The sequence below is a fragment of the Triturus cristatus genome, chromosome 4_2, assembly GCF_964204655.1.
Source record: "Triturus cristatus chromosome 4_2, aTriCri1.1, whole genome shotgun sequence".
Classification (NCBI taxonomy): Eukaryota; Metazoa; Chordata; class Amphibia; order Caudata; family Salamandridae; genus Triturus; species Triturus cristatus.
The window spans coordinates 430,530,652-430,548,807 of record NC_140586.1 but is presented as its reverse complement, the minus strand read 5'-3'; the positions used below and the strand labels follow the sequence as shown (position 1 = coordinate 430,548,807).

The window sequence follows — 18,156 nt, the reverse complement described above, 5'->3', positions numbered from 1 at the left end:
CCCTAAAACTACAAACAGGAGCTTGAAAATCCAACTACATTATTTACACTACATCATTAAATATCCTGCCTATGTCAAAACATAGTTTTTATACTATTTGGTGGGTGTGTGTGTTGTCAACAATGTAATCAGTGAACATGTTCTACTGAAACAACACCACCATCAGGTGTGATACTTTATGCTACTTCGCTCCTTGCTTCTCTACTTTAATTTGAACCTATCTATATTATGACAATGCACTCTACTATGTACTCTTCGCCACTGCACTATCCACCAGTCTTGTCTATTCCACTCCACTCTCCTCTGCTGCACTCTACACTATGCCTCTCTACTCTGCAACACTGCATTCTAAGCTGGTGCAGTCTATGTCACTACTCTATGCCAGTACACTCTATCCTGCACCACTCTACTCTACACTGCACTACTCCACTCTACACCACTTAATTCTACTTTGAAACAATCTACTATATGCCACTGCACTCTATGCCATTCTACGTCACTCTGCTCCACTCTGTGCTACTCCATTTTACACCACTCTATGCCAGTGTGCTTTACTCCACTACTGTATGTTACTGCACTCTACCCTGCACCACTCCACTGTATGCCAAATCATTCTACTCTGAAACAATTTACTCTATTCCACTGCACTCAATGCCCGACTACTCCACTCTGCACCACTCTACACCACTGCACTCTACAATGCACTATGCTACTCTGCACCACTCTACTCAATGCCACTGTCTATGCCACTCTAATCTAAACTACGACACTCTGCACCACTGCACTCGATGCCACTACTCTGCAACACTCTACACTACTGCCTGTTATGCCACTCTTACTCTGCACCACTGTAGTCTATGCCGCTCTATTATGCACCACTCCCCTCTACACCTCTGCACTCTATGTCACTCTTCTCTGGAAAAGTGCACTCTCGGCCACTGAACTCAATGCCTCTCTACTCTGTACCACTGCAAGCTACGCCACTCTGCCCTATTAATCCCTATGTCACAGGACTCTTCTTGACTCTGTTGTACTCTATGCCACTGCTCTCCGCACCACTCTACTCTTTGTTACTGCACTCTACTCTTTGCCACTGCACTCTACTCTACACCACTCAAATCTGTGCCACTATACTGCACTCTATCCCACTACACTCTGTGACACTACACTCTATGCCAATCTACTCTGCACCACTGTACTTTATGCCACTTCACTCTAGGCCACTCTATGTCACTCCATTATATGTCAATACACTGTACAATGTTCCATCTATGATTCTCTACTCCATTAAACTCTACTCCACTGTACTCCACTCTACAACACTCCACTCCACTCTACAACACTACCCTGCTCTACAACACGCTATCTAACTTCCTCGATGCCTTTCCAATGCAACTTTACTCCACTCTATTCCATGACACACTACTCCATTCTACCCCACTCCACTCCACTTTATGCCACTCATCTCTATGCCATTCCACTCTACTCTAGGTTGCTCAACTCTAAAACCCTCCCCCCTCTGTGCCTTTATACTCTCCTACAGTACTCCTCTATATGCCGCTCTTTTTTATGATAATGTACTCTGCTCTACATTGCTGTACTCTACAACACTCTACTCCACTCTACACAACACCCTCTACACCATTGTATTCTGCTCTACACCGCTCCGCAACACCTTATGCAACTTTATGTCACTTTACTCCACTCTGACACTCTATTTATTTATTTCATGTATTTACTTAGTGCAACAGTCACTATACAGGTATCCTGGCGCTGCACACATTCACCTATACAGAGACAGCAGTGAAGGGTAAAGACAAGCGCAGTCAGTTGATTACTTTGGGCATAGCCAGTTCTTCAGAGCCTTCCTTCAAAGTAGGTCAGTAGAGGATCTGAGGGCAGTAGGAAGCATGTTCCAAAATTGAGCTGCCTTAACTATAAAGTCTCACTGCCTTGTTTTGTTTTGAGAAATCTTGTGATGCAAAGAAGGTTAGCTGAGGCTGAGAGGAGACACCACCCTGGTGTGTATCTCCTTAGGCTCTGTTGCAGGTGCACAGGACCAGAGCCCTGTAAATTATTAAAGACAACACTGAAAGGCGCTCAACTATATTCCATTTTACACCCTTCCTCACTACAATACTCTACTCCCTCCATGCCACTCCATGCCACTCCACGCCACTAAACTCTACACCACTCTTCTCCACTCCAAACCACTTCATAACACTCCACTCTACTTTACAACACTCCACTCCACGCGACTCTTCTTTACTCTACTACCATTTAGTCATGCTCAACAGCAGCCACACTGGTATGCAACATGTTTAAAACATACTGACAAAGCCAAAAGCTTGCTTGCTGTAGAAACTTTAGAAATGCAGCTTGTGAATAGAAATATACTTATTCTTTTGTGGGTGGGCAGAGATCCCTCCTTAAAATCCTCGGTGATCCTCCCTAAACCACTCCTTATTCCCCTTTAATCCCTATTTCCCTCTCTTTAGTAGTAAGTATTCATCATTTTTCTACCACTCACACCTGTTCCTCCCACATTTAGTACAAAAAAAGTTAAGGGAGACAGGGGTAGAAACTCTGCAAATAGGTTTGTGAATGTCATCTTGTAGTACATTTGTAGCACTTTTCTAGTATTACAAAACATATTACAAAATACAGTTTCTGAATAGGCTCCTCTATGATGAGTAATTAGACCCTTGCCCCTCAAATAAACTATTGATTGACATTTAACCAGAACTATGACAAATGCAATAAAAGAAAACAAAAATAATTGATTTACAAAAGAAGCATTCAAAAGAAATTCTAAAAAGATACTCTGTGAATTTCTTTCACAGATCTAAGCACACAGTAATATATATATATTTTTATATGGAAGTCAGACCCTGTAAACGCTCTCCTATATTCGATTAAATATATACAATAGTTAAAAAAATTGATTCACACCGCTGCATTGCTTTGCCATTTTTATATACTGAAGATCCTCAGTCAAGACTTAAACCTTTACAATACAACAGGGACATGCATTAAACATTTTGATAGTGTAACTGCCTATTGTCTAAAGTCAAATTTTGAGGCTTTGCACTTTCAGAAGAAGGATTTTATTGACCCTCTTTCTTACTGTTCCCTTCTTTGTTACTCTTTTCCTGAGCTTAGGAACCTTTTTCAAGCTATTAAAATGCTCTTGAGTTGTTTAGTCCTGATGCAGTTCAAAGTGAAGGAAGACTTCTGGTTACACCACACACAGAACAAATATTAGGAGCTCCAAACATTTTTATCTGACCGGTCATTTAGCATAATGCAACTGCCCAAAAGGATTGATAGTGTATAGTAAAACTGTATAGTGCTAATATTTGGTCCTGCTGTCATTCAATTTGTAAAGAACCCCTCATTTTTTGATTGACTATCTCAAGGTTAGTGAGTAAGGACCTGACAGCCAGTAAGCTTTTGTTCCTGTTTAATCATGGTTTTAGCGAACCAGGTACCTTAGGTCATCTAATTTTTCAAACTCGCTGCTCAAAGCATATTTATGAATTTGAAATATTTTCAGTCTTTAATATGAAAGCATTTTGGTGATCTTGATTGGCAAGTTATTTCGCAATGCAGCAGCAAGGCATTAAGAGCTTCAAATTTTGAAAAAGAATGTCATTTATATCACACTGGATGGCATATTTCACTCCTAAAGCGCTCCACAAGATGCTTCCAGAAGTCGAGAATACATTCTGTCGCTGTCAGCGATTAGATGAGGGAGGCTGGCTTCATGGTTTTTTTTACATGCCCGATATTGAGACAGTTCTGAGTGAAAGTTTGCACTGCGCTTAACCATGGCTTGCAAATAAGACTGGAACCTGAGGCTGAAATAAAACTTCTTGGTTTATCAAAGCAGAGACAAACTCAGACGATGAAGAGAGCAGAAGAAATTTCCGTAGTAATTATTTCCCTGGTGGCACACTCCCTGATTCTCCAGAACTGGAGGACAACAAAACTACTAACATTTCATTTCATTTGTCTTTATTTATCGAATATTTCATCAAAAAAGACATTGTTAAAAAGAACAAGAATTACAATCGGAAAGAGTAATAACATAGAATCAGGGGCACAGATAAAATCAGAAAAACAATTACATTGATCTAAAAACTCCTATATCGAATGACCCAAGCCCAACCCAAGAATTTGGCCACAGCAACTACGACACATTCACGAGTTTCAGTTCTCAGTATTCTTAGTGCTACATACCCTAATCTAGTTCCCAGTGTACGGCAAATGGGTTTAAGCCATTTAGCCCGGGGAGCGGCATAAGCCGGGCAAGCAAAAAATATATGGCCTACTGAGTCAACACAATCAGAACACCAGCTACATGAATCGCTGGAGTTCCCCTTCCATTTTTTAGTAAATAAATTAGTTGGAAGAGTGCCCACCCTAAATTGGTGGTAGAGTTTCCTGTCACTGGGTCTTGTGATGATATCCCAATAAGCTTTGAGGAGCGGTGCATTTTTAAACTCGAAAAACCTGCCTGACAAGGACACAGCAGAGACTAGGGATTGTTGTTTTTGGTGCACCATTGTCCAATAGAGACTTTTATACAACTTTTTGGGGGGAAAAGGATTGGTAGCCGGATTCGTCCAAAGGGAGCCTAGACCCATAGAGTCCAAAAGTTGGCTCATCTGTCTAAACCAATGGATGTTACCTGCTCCCAGGATAGAGCGGACATCCATGAATGCCTTAGCATATGGGGCCAATTCTGGGACCGTCCATAATCTCCTCCAGTAGGCCAGAGGTCAAAATCTGGCCATATCATCAAAGGAATGACAACCGAGGTCCAATAGGAGCGGTGTCACAGGAGAGGAGCAGGGGAGACCAGTGAGCTTCCTAAGGAATTTATATTGCGCCTTAACCAGAGGGGAAAGGTTAGCAAGGCCCCAAAGTTCAGCACCATATAGGATCGCTGAGTTGATCCTGGAATTATAAATTTTAATGGGGGGACCAATCATTTTGGTCTGGGATTGCCTTTGTTCTTTTACCAGACACCCAGAGAGCTGTGCAAATTTAAGAAAGAGGGCATTGATTTGCGGTCCCCAGTTCAGCTTATTTTCAAAAACTACCCCCAAATAGGTCATGATATTGGTGCGTTCAAGTGTATCATTATTCATGAACACACGACCTTTCACACATCGTCCTTTGTTAAAAACCATGTATTTGGTTTTGGAAACATTAACTAACAGGTCAAAATCACAGCAAAAATTAGAAAATACATTCAAAGCTGCTTGTAAGCCTGACAAAGCCTGGGAAAGAAGCAGGGTGTCATCGGCAAACATGAGGAGCGGAATTTTAGTGCCACCCAACGTGGGGGCGTCTGTAGGTGTTAAATCAAAATACTGCACCACTCTATTTATAAATAACAAAAATAGAGTGGGCGCGAGGACGCACCCCTGCCTGACACCCCTACCAACCTTAAATCTATCAGTGACCTGTCCTTGGTTCCCCCAGCGGACCTGTGCGAAATTATTGTCATGCAGCCTAATGACTAGATTCAAAAGATCCTGAGGCATTCCCAATGCCGCTAAAGCCCCCCAGAGTTTGGTCCTATTAACAAGGTCAAATGCTGACCGAAGATCTACCAAGGCCGCATAAAGGGTACCACCACAGAGATAGACTGTTTTCCAGACGATAAGTTGGAACTTAAACGCCTGATCAATAGTGCTGGTACGAGGTCTAAAACCAGCCTGTAAGGGGGAGATGATGTCCTCCTGCTCAATCCAAACCTGTATTCTTGCTAGGATCATTCGTGCAATGATTTTTTGTACAGAGTCAATAAGGCTGATTGGGCGATAGTTTCCCAGGCAAGAGCGATCTCCCTTCTTAAAAATGGGCAGGATCTCTAACATATCTAGAATGGTTGAAAAAAATTACTCAAATAAGAAATTTGAAGAAGCTTATTGCAAAAGGGTCAGAGCTACTAAAAGATACATTTCCGTATGGAAATATATGGATGAGATAGAAAGTCGACAAGGGTAAAGGTATCAAAGTATTTATAGGTTGGTTTATTTGAGCACAATTCACTTTATGAAGATTTAGAGCAAACTGGGAAAGATGACAGGAAAATGCACTTTATTGGAGATAAAACAAATTATTTTATTGACAACACTTTATATTGTTTTAATGTTTTAAATGAGAAGCATTATATAATATGAAAGATTGAATTTCAGCTGCACATTGCACTTTAGACAACAAATGAATGGACAGCCTTGATGGCATAACAGTTTGTGTTAAAAGAAGATTCAAATACTTAAATTAATGGTGTACAATTATGAAATTAACTTTGTGTATCAGTGTATTGGTCAATGTATGTTTCTGCTCAATAAAAAAAAGAAACAAAAAAGAAAGTGTATTTGGTCCTGATAATTACTTTTTGTTTGTAGGGGGCTGCTGGTGAACGAGGAGCTGCGGGAACTGCTGGTCCAATCGGTCTACCTGGTCGTCCTGGTCCTCAAGGTCCTCCTGGCCCAGCTGGCGAGAAGGGAGCTCCGGTATGTAATTTTTGGAAGTTTGTTTTTTAAAAATTTCTAGCATAATGCACAAATAAAATGGTAAAAAGGTATCATAAAATGAACTAGTTGCAACACTTCAATTAGTCTGCTTTAAGAAAGGTATATCACAAATGGACTGTAATATCTCCAGAGGTTGTCATATTTATACAGCTATGATATTAGACCATTGAGCAAAGCATCACCATATGGAGCACATAAATGTTCTCTTTACCAGAGATGTGGAGGTATAATAAATTATACAAACCAAATCTTGTGACTAAGTAGTATATGAATTTGGAGTTTTTCGACCTTCAACAAGCAGTTTATGTTTCCTTTTTATAAGGTCACGGAATCCCTTGGTAGTTTGCAATCTTCTCATTTGCAATGGTGGGGGAATTGGTTCCCATATTAAACATTTAAATATCAATTTTTCTAGCACAGTGCCACTAGTCTAATCTATGTTTTCAGTGTAGTCTGCCTCGATAATGTCTAGTTATATGTCTATTATTTTTACCACTGTGACTCATCCAAATGCTTCAAATCTATGGGCCTGATTCACAGAACTGATTTAAGACAAAATCCTAAACTTACTACCATTTTGAATACCAAAATGAGTAAGTACACTTACTCATTTTGGTATTCACAGAAGGCACTTACTCATTGATGAGTAAGTGCCTTCTGTGAATACCAAAATGAGTAAGTGCCTTCTGTGAATACCAAAATGGTAGTAAGTTTAGGATTTTGGCTTAAGTTGGTTCTGTGAATCGGGCCCTATTCTCAGCAATATCATATTTAATTTGATGTCCCCTTTTCCAAAATAATTCCAATAAACATAAAGTTTATCTATTAAACACAGGGTTCCAACCCAGTATATAATGAATTTAATGCATTGCTCATTAAATAATTTATGAAATAGAATACACAGTTTTGTATTGGATGCCAAAGAGGCAGCGTTGCATCTGTAACCTGGCATGTTTATATTTACATAGCAGAACCCATATGACAAATACCTGTATTCATACATTCTGCTGACTTTTACAGTGGACAGTAATTGCTTGTTCATTTGTGACCTCTTTAATTTTTCAGTCTAATCATTTGCTTGAAATAAAATTGAACACAATTTTATTTATATATTTTTCTCTATTGTTTGAATATGAGTTACATCCTTGAGTCAGAAGCCTTTAAAAAAGCCTAAGAAAGTGAAATTTGCCAGCAAAATTGTCCAAATGCGGTAGAAGTATATAAAAGATCATCTAATGTAGTGATTACATTTCATCAATATTTAATTAATTTTTATCCATTGAAACACAAGGTGCTTGCCAAGCATGCACAAAATAAAGAACGATGGACCCTTATCAGTAGAAAAGATGGTGATCATTTGTGATTGACAAAATCCCTGTTCACTATGAACAGCTGCCACCTTTGGAGCTAGTTTAAATTTACAAAAGGGTTGCAGCAGTGGTAAGACTATTTGTGCCCACCCATGCTACCCAGCCCTGCTTGTAAAACCAAGGGAGGGCGTCGCCATTTGCTCTATTATACCAACCCGCCCACAAGCCATGGAACAGCAAGATGAGGCACATTGATGTCAACTGACTCAGTGCTTAATTTGAGCTGATGGTTTCCAGTGCTCAGCTCTGGCACTTATTTGTCAACACTGGTGCTTGTGACAGTTTTCCACACTGTGGCACTGTCTGGCTAATATGACCAGAGCAATAGTTAATTATCAATTCAATATACATCAATAATGACTTTTACCTTCCGTCCAATCCATTTTTATAGCTTTAGGGGCCTGAAATAGTCCGAACTGTCACATTTGTAGGAGTGTGATGGTTAGCAGTTGTGCTGTGACTATCATTTTCCTTTTTTACAAATTAAGTACTGAACTGACTACTGCCTCATATCCACATCCCACAAGGGAGTTGTGCTGACAAGTTTCACCTTAAAGGCCTGGAACATATTAGGGCTCAGATTTATGTTTCTATGCAAAATGAGGGGTAGAGATCACTTTTGACATTTATGAGTGGTAGACTACCAGGTCTTCAATGTAGATAGAGGACAGCTTTGTCCCCTGCCTGCATAGTGCCTTTCTCCGTGGAAGCTCTTCATTAGATCTGGGCTGCCAGGGGAAAAGGGATGTAGGAGTCACTTGTTTCGATGCCTCTCTCCTTGAATAAGGCATGTTGTCCATTCTGTGACTGCTGCTCCTCTGGGATTGGTAACTGGATCCAAACATGGTTTGTGAATGTGTGCATGCACAAACTGACCACATTAGGAAAGGCCTTTCATGCAGCTTGCCCAAACTGAATAATGAAAGTGTTCTATGAGACCAGGTAAAATAAATATACTTTTCATCAGGCCTATCTTATCAAACAAGAAGCCTGCATGATATTAGGGAATGTACAGGTACATTTCACTGGTGTTATGATATGGTATTTTTCCAACGCTATTTGATGAATGTGAAACTACCTATGTTCTTGTTGGCTGTGTTAACAGGTAGTCCCATATTTGCTTTGTTGACCTACATACACATACACACACTTAGCGAATAGACCGTGTTATTGTCGTAGATGGAAAATAAAATTGTGTTAAGTGATGCCAAGAACTACAATACAGTTTTAGTTGTGTATCAAATAAGGACACATTTGGAAATATTTTACCTAAATGCATAAAACGATCACAACTACTGAATAATAATATATTCTGAAATCGTAAATTAGCGTTCTTTCTAGTGTTTTTTCTAGATAGCTTGTTGCTCCTCAAATGTTGCTATACTATGCACAATGTAGAATAAATGAAAGTGTATGGACTGTCTCATCCAGAACCTTCACAACATTATAAAACATCTCAATGTTATCTTTCTTCATATCAGGGCGAAAAAGGTCCTCAAGGTCCAGCTGGACGGGATGGAGTACAAGGTCCTGTAGGACTTCCTGGTCCTGCGGGTCCACAGGGACCTCCAGGAGAAGACGGTGACAAGGTATATTGTATTTCATGGAATTCGTCAATATTTGTGTTATTTTCACTGCATTCTTTCTTTTTTTCTGAATGGTCATCCGTCCATCTCATTAAAGAATCGGACAGTATAGCAGCAGTCCTTTGACACTTAGGTGGTAGGGAGCGATTCAGGCATTGCTTGGTTAGACTGACAGGACATTCAATATGTCGTAAATAAATGGATCATTAAATCAACAGTTCCAGCACTGACCTAGTTTACAAACATTGAAGTGAAGAAGTACTTGACTAAGTCTTTCAGCCTGATACTTTCAATGCCCTGTCATCTGCTAAAAGTACAATGTAATACCCACTGAAGATTTAACCATGTCTCGTTATTGGAGGTGTTCATATTGCCAATAAACAGCTGTTTAAACTACTGAATTAACAAATGCCATCGTTAATTTCACATATTTGTTAAAACTTGTGGGCAAAGTTCTGCACTCGAAGCACAACCGTATTTGTTTTCACACCTCCAGAAATTCGCTTCCTCATGTTACATGGCATGCAGGGTCCTAAACTCACACACACGATACAAAAACAATGAACGATTTTCATATTCTCCAAAAATAAACATAGTTTTATTTTTCATCCTACAAACGTAACCTCAAATTTCAAGCTAAATGGAGAGAATTAAGCCTTTTCATGTGTTCACAACTTTAAAGCAGCATATATGTTCCTCCAGAGCATTGGTTGCTTTAAATGACTTGTGCCAGCTAAACGTGTGTCACAATTCTGACACGGGTGGTAGGAGGCAGTGGTCCCCATCTGAAATTTAATGGAGGCTGACCCCCCAGCCTAGTTCCACCTTCTCTGTCAGTGACGTAAGAACATCAGGCAATCACTTATTATTCTTTGTATTGTAACCATATCATGTAACAGGAAGAACACAAGCTTTGGAGAATGCAGCCAAGGCATGTCAGCAAACAAAGTTGTATCCACTACAGCCCAGAATTGTGTTATTTCTGTGCAGGTCCTGTTCAGAAGCAACACCCTGCACTGATCGCCTCCAACTGGGCACACATAGGAAACCCAATGGGGACAAGCCCTGAAGGAGTGAAACTATGGGCTGGCCCTGTAAATCTTGGCCCTAAGCAAAGGAATGCATTCTAAATTGAATCAAATATGACTCTGAATAACCACGCGCAAACAGCAACCATTTTCAGTAACATTTATTTTTATATTAGTTCCAATCAGCAACTTTTACCTCCAAATCAGGGGTCTCCAACGAGTAGCTCGGGAGCTACTGGTAGCTCGCCAGTACCTTCAAAGTAGCTCTCTGAGGTGAAGTCAAGCCAAGTATCAATTTCAGAGTAGGTGCCTATTAAAGAAGGCAGCACTGATCATCTCAAGACCCTCAGAGTGACAGACAGCCAAACTTATCACAGTAACTCATACTAATACTCAAACACACACTGTGCCAGCTTATAGGACCTGCTACATGACAGTCTGTATCCAATCTCAATATAATTAAGCCACAAGGAGATTGACCATGTTGCAGTCCCTCCTTTAACAGTTACAACATGTGTGTGAACAGTGTACCATCAGAGGTTGCTCCAAGAGGAGTGTTAAAAAGGAAAGTGCTCGTGAGGTACGACAGATATAAAGGAGAGGAATCCAAAAGGCAAATTCAATAACCAATCAATTACACATTGTGGTATCCTTAGTGAAACTGGTCGTGGTTCATAGTGGCACCACTTTTACAGATAGGCCAGTCCCTTATGGAATTACAAATATATATTTCATGATTTTCTGATGATGCACAGAGAACATTCATCTGTGAAAAGGCAGGCTGGGATGATATCAGGTGCAGGCCCACTGGGGAAGAGTGTCGATGTTTCGACCCTGGTGCATTGAGGGTAATTTATGTCCTCTGCAGGCGGGTCTTCCTCAGGGGCTGTATCTTCACTGTACCTCACCCTAGGTTGCCTCCCCTCCCCCCGTCCTGAGGAAGGCCCGTCTGCAGAGGATATAAATTACCTTCATGCCCTTTGACTAATGAATGTTTTTCATAACTGAATTGTAGCTTTAAAGAAGTCTAGGACCATTGTTTCCTATACCAATGGTGAGCATCCATGGCATATGACTAATACCTGGGAATTCAAAGTAGTAGGCATTTGCACATGGGAGTACATGATGATAATGACAAGCTGATGTTTTGAGACTGTGCATTTCTCAAAAACTGAAAACAGATATTTTAAAGGCAGTTTTAGTTTTCAAAAATGGGGTTTCTTCTGGAAAATTAAGTTTGTTTGCCCACAGTGGAAAGTAGTATTAGATAGGAAAAATGTGCATTTTCAGAAACTGGTGAATGATAATTCAAGCTGAGCTGGGGAGACGTACTGCTGTGCTTATGTCCTTTGTGCCACTGGGCATGTCAAGATTTGAATATTACTTCATAAGTCAAGGGGAGGCATTTAATATTGAAGAACTTTTTCCCAGCATATCTGCTGGTAACCGCACTTGGTATACTTGGGTGGTAACTACTGAAAATCTTGCTTTGGGTGGTCATAGTGTAGTCACTATTTTACAGGTATAGTATTTGCTAGTAGCTCGGGAAGACTTTCCTTGAGCAGAAGTAGCCCTCACTACAGAAAAGGTTGGAGACCCCTGCTCCAAATATACTTATTAAAACCCTCATGCCTTTGCAATTTTCAATTGAGTTGATGGTGTAATCTTTTAAGCTGTGCAATGAATTGAATTGAGTTTTTACTGTAAACACTCACTAAGCAAACATTAAACAAGAATAAAATCATTATGATGTTTTACAATGGGACATCTGCACATTATCCTATTAGTAGTTCCATTTGAGCCCTTTTTTATTTAGACACATTATTTACCACAGTAGTCAACCACAAGAACGTGTTCACCCATTCTGGCAGGCCTCACACTGTGCAAGTATCACCTCAATTTGTCAGAACACCTCTCATCATTTTAAGCACCCAAGCTTTTGCTTCATGGCTGCGTGCTCAATCTGTCACAAATCTCTCACAAAATGAAGGAATGATCAACATTTCCAGGTAAACGTTTTCCGCTAGTTGCATAATGGACATATTATCTTCTCCTCAGGTACCACTTTCATCATCTCTGAATTCAGCAAAGATGCTTCTTCTAACGATTTCCCTCGGTGCTTGTCCACTTTATAATTTTTTTTTTTAAGGTCACTCAGTGAATATAGATTAGACCTTACCTTACCAGGATATTTCCAGCGCTAACTTTCAGTATGATCCAAGGTGTTGAAATTTCCAACAATATATGTATCATCCTGCAATGTGACCTCCACAATTTTGCATAAAATAAAATTCTATATAAAAGGTGACCTGGAATGACCAGTTTAATTCATGCAGTAATTTCAAGTGAGCTCATTATGACTGTCAGTTATTCATTTGCATTCCTCAAATACTTGCCCATGGAGTTCTCCCAAATATTGTAGCGTCAACCACACCTATCGCCGTTCTGAAATATAATGTCTACCTATCTCCTTGTATGTGCCCCGTAACTTCCAGATAATTTCCAATCTATCAGCTACTGTCTTACGTCATCACTTTGATGAGCACTGCCTCTAAACTGTGCTCAAGCAGAAATTAAATCCACTTCTGGCAGTCAAAAGCCAAAAGAACCTTGCCTGAAGACATCTTGGATTATGCCCTTGAGTAGAAATAACCTTTTGCCTGGATGCTCTAGAATGTAATCTGAGACGGTAGGGATTTATTCATCTTTTCAAGAGTCAACTTCAAAAAGTCACACCTATTTAGAACATACAGAGGATTTGTTGCCAAACAGGCCAATGCTTTCAAGTTTGCTCCCTGGAAACCTTCAGCAACACTGAAAGAACATGTAAACCTGTTGAATGACATTGGTAGGGTTTCACACGTTTTATTTAGTTAAAGCTTTAATTTACCAGTATCAGCCCAGGGTAGGGAAGCCTACCGAAGAACTGAAGGGGTGCTGGACCCCAGTTATGTGCTTTTAGTTGCCACTGGTTGGACACACGCCTGCAATACGCGTCAACTTAAGCCACACACCCTACGCGGTTGGCGGGTTATTTAAACATCTATGTCAGCGGATCCACGCAGCTTCATATTGGAGATCTGACCTGACTGCACCTTTTCTTTTCCTTGTATGCACAAACTTGCCTTTTGTGGAGTTACCTGGCTCCCGTTAGATGGGTGCCATCATAAAGAGGGGTTGTTCCCTATTTTATTCAGTTCATGATTTTATCTTTCACTCATTTTATTAAGTTAAATCTTTGTTTTACCAGTATCAGACTTCGGTTGGGGAACTGACCGTTGGACTGAATGGGTTGCTGGACCCCAGTTATGTGTTTTTAGTTGCCCACCGATTAGACCCATGCCTGTTAAAGGTGTCAACTGCAGCCACATCCTCCCCGCAGTTCACTGGCTATTTATACATCTATTGCAGCGTGTCCATGCAGCTTCATATCGGGGATCTAACTTGACTGCGCCCTTTCTTTCCCTGTCGGCACAAACATGCCTTTTTTGGAGTTACCTGATTCCTGTTAGTCGGGTGCCATCTGAAAGATGGTTTGTTTCCTAGTTTGTTAATTTCATGATTTTATCTTTCACACGTTTTATTAAGTTAACTCTTTACTTTACCAGTATCAACTCTCTGTAATGGAGCCTACTGAAGGACTGAAGGGGTCACTGGAGCCCAGTTACGTGTTTTTAGTTGCCCACTGGTTAGACACATTCCTGTAATAGGTGTCAACTGTAGCCACCCCCGCACTTTGTGGGAAATTTAAACATTTATACCAGGACGTCCACACAGTGGATGCTTGCAGCGAGTGCACCAAAGGCAAGCCCGTCTGCACCCTTCCAGACCCAGACCGCATGTAGTGCAAGTTCCTCTGAAGTTCTCAGCTCCTAAAAAGTGCAAAAGAGAAAGTACGCCCACAACGCTCTTATAAGACTGAACCGCACAAGTAAGGACAATACTTCCTCAAAATGTTCCCCTACTGCACTTACAAAAAGCGTGAGTCTAACTCGTCCTAATTGCAACCTGTTGACTGAGATCATCAGTATGAGCAGTCTCCAGCATGCATCCAGTGAGGCACACACCCCTCTGTGGAGCAAGTGTATTCTTATCCTTAGTTTGCTGACCTTATTGATGCCTAGAATTTAGACATTATCTTTGTCAATGTACTTAGACAAATCAGGCCTCTGGTTCTGACCTAGTCTCAGCTATTCCCACTGGATATGCTCTTTTCAGATTAGATAGAGAAGAAAAGGGGCGGGGGTCTTGCCATGCTCTAAAGTGATCATATGCAAGCCTCTTTTCAACCAGCTCCTTTCTTAGAGGGTGCAGCACTCGCAGTATCGAACTATCCAATACCCAGACCAGCAGAGGAATGCTCATTTATCGCCCTCTGGGTCCTAGAAGCAAGTTCATACAGGAGGCTGCCACTCTCCTAGAATGGTGTCTTCGCCACCCAGAATACACCATTCTAGGTGATTTCAGTTTTTATTTGGAGGTCATAACAGAGAAAGACACTGAGTCCTTAACAGAGATGAAGGCCTGTGTTGGTCTCACCCAAATGGTCAATGCCTCCACCCACTTGACAGGGCATCCAGTTGGTGGTATTTTGCAAATAATTCTTATTTAGATATCTTAAATATTTTACTATTAACATAGTCTGACCACAGAGCAATTCTCTTCAATCTAAAGCCGGCTCAAATTAGTATCAAGTCTACAAGGCCCCATACATGTCAAACACACCAAGCTTGGCACACATTCCAGGCCCAACAACTAAACCAGCATCTAACGGAACATCAACTTCCTAAAACTTGTGACATAGAAGAACTAGTTATTGGTTATTCAAACTGGCTCTGCTCAACAGTTTCAGCCCTGGCTCCTGCGAAGCAGATTAAGTACCTTGGAGGGAAATAACCTGCACCCTGGTTTTCAGTCAAACTAAGATCCTCCATAAATGTAAGAGACAAGAACGTATATGAGGAATGCACTTGGAAAAAGAAAAATATAAACAACAACTCACAGAATACAAGGCATTAATAGTGGAAGGAAAATCACACTATTTCACACATAAGATTGAGCTAGCCAAAAATTCTGCAAAGGAGCGATTACTGACAGTCAACAAACTTTGCTCCCCACCTGGGACTAATTTGGCAGAAAATATCCAATCATTCTGTAATATACTAGCCAAGTTCTTCCTTAATAAAGTAGAAGTGATTTTTAATAATGTTCATACCCACACGAAGTCTGAGTCAGTTGACACCACTGCAGGTCACTCTTAACATAAGGACCCTCATAAAATCGAACAGGTAGCCAAGCACATAAATTCTGTGAAATCATGCTCGCCACAAATCCCTGTCCCCCGGCCATTGTCAAAAAGGCTACAAGGATTATTCCTGATCAACTGATGACAATCTGTTCAACACCAATGAATTCCTAAAACAAAGGAAAAAGTGACCATACTACCTTTAATAAAAAAATCAAGCTCAAACCTTCAGGATTCCAATAGCTATTGCTCTATTTCTAGGATACCCTTCCCTGTTAAAATAATAGAGAAACAAATGAATTAGCAACTCTCCGCTTTTATACATAACAACCAACTCCTTGACCAAACTTAGTTTGGGTTCTGAAGTGGGCACAGTACAGAAACCACACTGATTGTTACCGTCAAAGAGACCAGAGCAACCCTCAATAAAGTGGGGAAAGCTGCACTGATTTTGCTGGATCTCCCAGTGACTTTCGAAACAGTCAATCATAAAACTTTGATTGATCGTCTCACTAACATAGTAGTCAAAGGAAAAGTGTTAGAACTCCTAAGTTCTTTTATGAGTGAGTGACAACAATCAGTTGCAACTGTAGATTTTGAATCTGACCTCTTTTCTCTGCCTGGCAGAGTTCCACAAGGGTCATCATTGAGTGCTACCTTATGTGACGTGTACGTTACTCCTCTGACAACTCTGATCAAATCCTTTGGTTTTTCTATCACTTCTTATGCATATAACATTCAGATTGTCATTTCCTTAGTTAGTAACACAGAGAACACCAACATCAGATTCAGCAACTGCATGCTGGCCATCAGTGAATGGATGAGCTCAAATTGCCTCAAACTAAATTCAGGAAAAACAGAAGTTATCGTCTTTGGCATTTATACCTTCTTCTGGTCCCCCAGGTGGTGACTGCATGAACTGAGCTATCTTCCGGAACCAGCAAAGAAAGTAAAAACTTGGGATTTCAGGTGCACAGCAAGTTGACATAAGGCAACCAGGTTAAGGCCGTCATCTCTTCTACCTACTACGCCATCAAAATTATAAAGAAAATTCTCCCTTATCTTTCTGAGACCTTATGGAAAACAAACATAACAGCCAAAGTCATGTCCAAACTAGATTATTGTAACAGCCTGTATCATCCAACAGCTGTTCCTTTCTAAACTTCTGGTCCTTCAGAATTCAGCAACGCATATGCTACTGGGCATCCCAGCCAGACAAGCTTTAAGCACACTCAAGGCACAATGCATTACCTACAAGACACTCCATGGTACAGGACTAAAACACCTGAAACAGAGTTTTATCTGGTATTGTCTAATGAGACAGCTGCACTGCTTATTTCATTGTTCCTAATTTTAGACATACTTCTTGGGGTGGAAGAAGCATTTTTTTAAACTCATTCAAATTTTGGAATGCCCTTACTATTAACATTAAATTGATTTCAGACTTCTGGCCTATCCCAACATCTCTGAAAACATGGCTTTTTGACCATTAAAAAGAACCTATTAGGTCAGTGTGAGTTTTCAGTTCTGGTGAAGCAGTGCCAAGACACCTCAGGGTATTCGAGCGCTTTGCAAATCATTTTAACATAACGCTGCAGGTAAAACCTTTTGATTGCTATATTTGTGGACCGGGTGAAACAAACTTTCACCAAAGACCTTCAAAGATGTCTCACTAAAAAGCGATTTATCAAAAAAGCACTCAGCTAACATTGAAGGTGAAGTAGGTGTAACATGGCAGGGGGAGATCATGTGTGGATTCAACATGTAGCACTTCCACTAACTTCAAAATCAAGCAAGAAATACAAGTCACACGAGGAGTCATTAAGGGCACAACCTGCAATTAATTTGCAACTTGTTTCACAAAGCTAGTTCAGATCCGACAGCTGTTCCCACAACATCCCCATGCAGCACAAAGGAATTCCTGAGTTACTGCTGAGGCTACACAATTGTTATAATTATCTTTATTTCACCTTGCTTGTTTTATTTGCAGTTCTCACTCTTAGAAATTTGCTGAATAAATGTGCAGTACAGTTTCTTTTTTAAAGAAATGTTAAAAGTTTGATATCTTGAAGAATTGCATACAGCAAAAACAGCAGAAGTACTACCCTTGGTTTTTACAATTAGGACAAACAAAATTGATATGTCTGGAGAATCTCGAGTGGTTACAGTTCATTTCAATTCATTTCATTAGAGCTATTATCAGTTACCTGTAAACTATTGTTTCCATCTGCTAAACAGTGAGATTTTATATCTTCCATCCAAGTGTTTCCTTGCAAAATTGTAGTCCTCTCCTACTATGAAAAGAAATATATTACCTTCAGATTGCCCCTTGATTATCAAAATCCCAAGGTTTTCAATGCATTTTAATTCCCT

At 40.3% G+C, this 18,156-nt stretch overlaps 1 protein-coding gene across 6 annotated transcripts in view; it reads left to right on the top strand.

Moving 5' to 3' along the window:
* COL11A1 (collagen type XI alpha 1 chain) overlaps positions 1-18,156 on the top strand; it is a 407,114-nt gene that overhangs the window by 296,680 nt on the left and 92,278 nt on the right. For all 6 annotated transcript variants that reach the window (XM_085601921.1, XM_085601919.1, XM_085601916.1 and 3 more), the window contains 2 exons: positions 6,426-6,533; positions 9,406-9,513. In XM_085601921.1, coding sequence (XP_085458047.1) covers positions 6,426-6,533; positions 9,406-9,513 — 216 coding nt within the window. The remainder of the gene's footprint in view (positions 1-6,425; positions 6,534-9,405; positions 9,514-18,156) is intronic.